Source organism: Colobus angolensis, unplaced genomic scaffold, assembly GCF_000951035.1.
Source record: "Colobus angolensis palliatus isolate OR3802 unplaced genomic scaffold, Cang.pa_1.0 Scaffold83, whole genome shotgun sequence".
Taxonomy (NCBI): domain Eukaryota; kingdom Metazoa; phylum Chordata; class Mammalia; order Primates; family Cercopithecidae; genus Colobus; species Colobus angolensis.
In genome coordinates, this window is record NW_012122154.1 from 591,411 (window position 1) to 598,137 (window position 6,727).

Here is a 6,727-nt window from a genome sequence, read left to right on the forward strand (position 1 = left end):
GAACTCCTGACCTCAGATGATCCACCTGCCTCGGCCTCCCAAAGTGCTACGATTCCAGGTGTGAGCCACCGTGCCTCTACTAAATTTTTGTATTTAGTAGAGACAGGGTTTCACAATGTTGGTCAGGATGGTCTCAAACTCCTGACCTCAGGTGATCCACCCACCTTGGCCTCCGAAAGTGTTGGGATTATAGGCATGAGCCACCATGCCCACACGATTTCATTTTTTTTTTTTGGAGATACAGACTGTTGTTCTGTTGCTCAGGCTGGATTTCAGTGGCACGATCATAGCTCACTATAGTCTTGAACTCCTGGGCTCATGTGATTCTCCTACCTCAGCTGGGACTACAAGCATCTGCCACTATAGCCAGTTTATTTTCTATTAATGTATTTATTTATTTGTTTTTTGAGAACGAGTTTCACTCTCGTTGCCCAGGCTGGAGTGCAATGGTGCAATCTTGGCTCATTGCAACTTCTGCCTCCCGGGTTCAAGCAATTCTCCTGCCTCAGCCTCCAGAGTAGCTGGGATTACAGGCATGCACCACCACGCCCAGCTAATTTTGTATTTTTAGTAGAGACGGGGTTTCTCCGTGTTGGTCAGGCTGGTCTCGAACTCCCAACCTCAGGTGATCCGCCCGCCTCGGCCTTTCTTAGAGTCCCAAAGTGTTGGAATTATAGGCATAAGCCACTGCACGTGGCCTGATCATTTCTTTTTGTTTTTCTTTTTTTTGAGACAGAGTCTCACTCTGTTGCCCAGGCTGGAGTACAGGGGCGCAATCTCAGTAGCTCACTCTAGCCTTGATCTCCTGGGCCCAAGTGATCCTCCCGCCTAAGCTTCTCGAGTAGCCCAAACTACAGGCACGCACCACCATGCCCGGATGATGTTTTTTATTTTTAATAGAGATGAGGTCTCACTATGTTACCCAGGCTTGTATCAAACTCCTGAGCTCAGGCTATCCTCTCAGCTTGGCCTCCCAAAGTGCTGGGATTACAGATGTAAGCCACTGCACCCAGCCTTTTTTCCTTTAAACAACGATAAAAACAATATTAAAAGAAAACTTTGAAAAATAGAGATAGGATCTGACTGTGTTGGCCAAGCTAATCTCAAACTCGTGGCCTCTTAGCAACCCTCCCGCCTTGGCCTCCCAAAGCCAGGCATGATGGTGGGCATCTGTAATCCCAGCTACTCAGGAGGCTGAGGCAGGAGAATCACTTGTACGCAGGAGGCAGAGGCTGCAGTGAGCTGAGATTGCGCCACTGTACTGCAGCCTGGGCAACAGAGTGAGACTCTGTCTCAAAAGAAAGCATTATGGAAAAATATAATTTAATAAAGTAAAGGGCTTCTTCCCAAATGGCATCAAGTATTATAGAGACCTGTCTTAGACATACAAAAATAGTAGGAGAAACCTTGAAGTCTTCCTGATTTCTGGGGGAAAATCCTACTGAGGGTTTCAGGGTCTAACTTGCCGCACTAACTTAATAGAACCACTGTCTGTTCTCTTTTGAAAAGCTGGACATCTGTTCTGCTGTTGTGTCTTGCCATTCTCCTGAAGAACAGAGGCACACTGTAATACCCAACACTTCCCCTTGCATTCTGTGAGGTAGGTAAAGTATATTACAATACATACTTCTTTAAAACGTTGAACCTTAATTCAAATACCAAAAAAGGGAGGATTTGCATTGCTATTGCCATATGTCTTGCTGCTGACTTGGAGATGAGATTATACTGCTGTCATATCCTACTTTTAATGCTAGGCATGTGGTAGATTTAGACAATTTGGCAGTATGGTTTTGTAACATGGGTGGGTCTTACCATGAAACCCTTGGATGCAAACTTGGTTCTTGCTGACCATTTCTCTTACTCAAAGTAAAGAGAAGACTTGCATATCTTGAAGTAATCCAAGTTCCTAGTCACCGTGGGAGGACTTCTTGAGTGGTAAATTAAAAACAAGATACCACAGGAGGACAGAGGCTAAGCTTTTTGATAATTGGACCAGAAATTGCTGATGTGAAATTTTGTTGTTTTTTTGTTTGTTTTTTGTTTTTGTTTTTGTTTTGAGATGAAGTCTTGCTCTGTTGCCCAGGCTGGAGTGCAGTGGTGCGATCTCGGCTCACTGCAACCTCTGCCTCCCAGGTTCAAGCCATTCTCCTGCCTCAGCCTCCTGAGTAGCTGGGATTACAGGCGCGTGCCACCACACCCGGCTAATTTTTGTATTTTTAGTAGAGGCAGGGTTTCAGCATCTTGGCCAGGCTGGTCTTGAACTCCTGACCTCGTGATCCACCTGCCTTGGCCTCCCAAAGTGCTTGGATTACAGGCATGAACCACTGCACCAGGCCATTTTTTGGGGGGGGGATGGAGTCTTACTTTGTCACCCAGGCTGGAGTGCAGTTGTGCGATCTTGGCTCACTGTAACTTCAGCCTCCCAGGTTCAAGCAATTCTCGTGTCTCAGCTTCCCACGTAGCTGGGATTACAGGCACATGCCACCATGCCTGACTAATTTTGTTGTTGTTGTTTTGTTTTGTTTTGTTTTGTATTTTTAGTAGAAATGGGGTTTCGCTATGTTAGCCAGGCTGGTCTCGAACTCCTGACCTCAGAAGATCTGCCCACCTTGGCCTCCCAAAGTGCTGGGATTACAGGCATGAGCCACCATGCCTGGACTTGTTTTTTGTTTTCTTTGTTGTTTTGCTTTTTGAGACAAGGTGTCACTCTGTCACCCAGGCTGAAGTGCAGTGGTGTGGTCACGGCTCACTACAGCCTTGACCTCCTGGGCTTAAGCAGTCCTCCCACATTAGCCTCCTGAGTAGCTGGGACTACAGGCACTCGCCAACACACCTGGCTAATTTTTGTATTTTCTGTAGAGATGGGGTTTCACCATGTTGCCCAAGGTGATCTCAAATCCCTGGGCTCAAGTAGTGCTCCCACCTCAGCCTCCTAAAGTGGTGGGATTACAGGCATGAGCCACTGCCTCTTTTTTTTAAATTGAAACTTTTTGTTGAACTCACACATTCGGGTTCTTTAAATTTATGTTTTTATGAGTAAATTTAATGGGAATGAAAGCATAATTGATCTTTTTTTTTTTTTTTTGTATTTGAGGAGTGCTTCATTTCCAGGCAATAAAATGCTAGTTCTCATCTCTGTCTCTCTTAGATTACAGCAAGATGGAAATACCAAATCCCCCTACCTCCAAATGTATCACTTACTGGAAAAGAAAAGTGAAATCTGAATACATGCGACTTCGACAACTTAAACGGCTTCAGGCAAATATGGGTGCAAAGGTAAAAAAATAATTCCCAAGTGAAAGTTTATGTATTTCAATATACTGATCCAATGTAAGGGGGTTGGAATTTTTTTTAACTTTCGTTTTGAAATCTTAACAGGGCCAGGCGCAGTGGCTAACACCTGTAATCTCGGCACTTTGGGAGGCTGAGGCAGGTGGATCACCTGAGGTCAGGACTTCGAGACCAGCCTGTCCTACCTGGTGAAACCCCATTTTGTACTAAAAGTACAAAAATCAGCCAGGCGTCGTGTCATGCGCCTGTAATCCCAGCTACTTGGGAGACTGAGGCAGGAGAATTACTTGAACCCAGGAGGTGGAGGTTGCAGTGAGCCGAGATGGTGCCACTGCACTCCTGCCTGGGTGACAGAGCAAGACTCCATCTCAAAAAAAAAAAACAAAAGGCCAGGCACGGTGACTCATGCCTGTAATTCCAGCACTTTGGGAGGCTGAGTTGGGCAGATCACTTAAGGCCAGGAGTTTGAAACCAGCCTGGCCAACATGGTGAAACACCGTCTCTACCGAAAATACAAAAATTAGCCAGGTGTGGTGGTCTATGCCTGTAATCCCAGCTACTTGGGAGGCCGAGGTAGGAGAATCACTTGAACCTGGGAGGCGGAGGTTGTAGTGAGCTGACATCACACTACTACAATCCAGCCTGGGCGACAACAGAGCAAGACTCCGTCTCAAAAAAAAAAATAATGTATTTATTAATTAATTAACAATATATCTTAATCTTTTCCATGGCTTTGCTAGGCTTTGTATGTGGCAAATTTTGCAAAGGTTCAAGAAAAAACCCAGATCCTCAATGAAGAATGGAAGAAGCTTCGTGTCCAACCTGTTCAGTCGATGAAGCCTGTGAGTGGACACCCTTTTCTCAAAAAGGTACTTTTGGGAGTTTAAGCTCAGTCTTCCTCTCTTCCTTGGGCTTAAAGCTTTTTCTTATATTTGTGACTTTTTAGAGAGTGAGTAAGTAAGACAAGGTATGGTGGCTCACACAAGTATTCCCAGGTATTTGAGAGGCTGAGGTGGGAAGATCGCTTGAGGTGAGGAGTTTGAGACCAGCCTGGGCAACATAGACTGTGTCTCTACAATTTTTTTAAGAAAATTAGCCAGACGTGGTGGTGCACACCTGTAGTCCCAGCTACTTGGGAGGCTGAGGTGGAAGGATTGCTTGAGCCCAGAAGTTCATGGCTGAAATAAACTATGATTTCACCACAACACTCCAGTCTGGGTGACAGAGAAAGACCCTATGTCTAAAAAAAACAAAAAGGAAAGAAAGGAAATAAATAAATAAATAAGGTTAAGGTTAATAGATACAGTTATTTTAGTCAACTTTGAATTATTAAGTTAGTAAATCTGTAGCTTCAAGAATAATCTTGGGGGCCGGGCGCAGTGGCTCACACCTGTAATCCCAGCACTTTGGGAGGCTGAGGCAGATGGATCCACTTGAGGCCAGGAGTTCAAGACCAACCTGGCCAACACAGCAAAACACCGTCTCTACTAAAAATACGAAAGTTAACTGAGTGTGGTGGTGTATGCTTATAATCCCAGCTATTTGGGAGGCTGAGGCCTGAGAACCTTTTGAACCTAGGAGGCAGAAGTTGCAGTGAGCCAAGATCACGCCACTGCACTCCAGTCTGGGTGAAAGACTGAGATTCTCTCTCAAAAAAAAAAAATAATAATAAATAAATAAAAGAATGTTCTAGTTAAGAAATTTTGGCTGGACGCAGTGGCTCACACCTGTAATCCCAGCATTTTGGGAGGCCGAGGCGGGTGGATCACCTGAGGTCAGGAGTTTGAGACCTGGCTGGCCAACATGGTGAAACCCCATCTCTACTAATAGTACAAAAAAATTAGCCAGGCATGGTGGCGCACTTCTGTAATCCTAGCTACTAGGGAGGCTGAGGCAGGAGAATCACTTGAACCTGGGAGGTGGAGGTTGCAGTGAGCTGAGATGGCACTGTCACACTCCAGCCTGGGTGACGAGAGCAAAACACCATCTCCAAAAAAAAAGAAACTTTATGAAAATAAATTATTATCATTATTATTATTTAGAGACAAGATCTCACTGTGTCACCCAGACTGGAGTGCAGTTTCATTATCATAGCTCACTGTAACCTCCAACACCTGGAAAATGGATAATATTTTTGAAATATAAAAAGTAAATATTATCCAGGTATGGTAGTGTATGCCTATAATCCCAGCTACTTGGGAGGCTGAGGTGGGAGAATCACTTGAACCCAAGAGTTCAAGGCTGCAGTGAGCTATGATCTCCAGCCTGGGTGACAGAGTGAGACTCTGTCTCTTAAAAAAAAAAAAAGCAGAAGCTGGGCACAGTGGCTCATGCCTGTAATCCCAGCACTTTGAGAGGCTGAGGCGGATGGATCACCTGAGGTCAGGAGTTCAAAGACCAGCCTGGCCAACATGGTGAAACCTTGTCTCTACTAAAAATATAAAAATTAGCTGAGCATGGTAGCATGCACCTATAATCCCAGCTACTTGGGAGGCTGAGGCAGAATTGCTTGTACCCAGGAGGTAGAGGTTGCAGTGAGCCAAGATTATGCCACTGCACTCCAGCCTGGGCGACAGAGTGAGACCCTGCCTCAAAACAAAAAACAAAAAGCAGATAGTGTATTGAGAGCAAATATCTTTCCTGAATCAGAATGTTACTATAATTTCTATACCACTTTGCTTCTCCACGTACTATCCCTATCACCTATGCAGCTAAGTTGATGTCCACTGTCTTAAAGTTTAGGTCTTCAGAAAACTTCCTCATCTCTCAGGACTTTCACAGGCTCTTTATTGTTATGTACAACCCAAGTAGACCAACAGTTTGAATTGAAGTAAACATCAGTTGAGTATGGGAAGTACTATGCTGAACTCTGTAGAGGACACAAAGGTAAATAAGAGTCCCTGCTTTTGGCCGGGCGTAGTGGCTCACACCTGTAATCCCAGCACTTCGGGAGGCCAAGTCAGCATGATTGCTTGAGTCTAGGAGTTGGAAACCAACGTGGGCAATATTTAGTGAGACCCTGTCTCTACAAAAATAAATAAATAAATAAAATTAGCTGGCTAACTGGATGTAGTAGCACATGCCTGTGATCCCAGCTGCTTGGGAGGCTGAGGTTGGAGGATGGCTTTAGCTTGGGAGGCAGAGGCTGCAGTGAGCTGTGATTGCACAACTGCTCTCAGCCTGGGCAACAGAGTGAGATCCTCTCTCAAAAAAAAAAAAAAAAGAGTTTCTGCTTTCCACAGGTTTGCAGTCTAGGGATTCCTTTTGCAAGATGATGTTACAAAACTCTCAATTTATTAATTTGTTTTTAAAATTTTTTTTTGTTTGAGATGGAGTCTTGCTCTGTCGCCATGCTGGAGTGTAATGAAGTGATCTCGGCTCACTGCAACCTCCACCTTCCAGGTTCAAGCGATTCTCCTGCCTCAGCCTCCCGAGT

The 6,727-nt window shown here is 44.8% G+C and overlaps 1 protein-coding gene across 5 annotated transcripts in view; it reads left to right on the forward strand.

The window, feature by feature from the left end:
* Nucleotides 1-6,727, forward strand: part of EZH1 (enhancer of zeste 1 polycomb repressive complex 2 subunit) — a 57,648-nt gene that overhangs the window by 25,613 nt on the left and 25,308 nt on the right. Inside the window, exons 2-4 of one of the 5 annotated variants that reach the window (XM_011929683.1) lie at nucleotides 1,510-1,600; nucleotides 3,149-3,276; nucleotides 4,032-4,160. In XM_011929683.1, the coding sequence (XP_011785073.1) occupies nucleotides 3,160-3,276; nucleotides 4,032-4,160 (246 nt within the window). In that variant the 5' untranslated portion in view covers nucleotides 1,510-1,600; nucleotides 3,149-3,159. Of the gene's footprint in view, nucleotides 1-1,508; nucleotides 1,601-3,148; nucleotides 3,277-4,031; nucleotides 4,161-6,727 lie in introns of those variants that run through there. The other 4 variants (XM_011929684.1, XM_011929686.1, XM_011929682.1 and 1 more) reach the window with 4 other exon arrangements.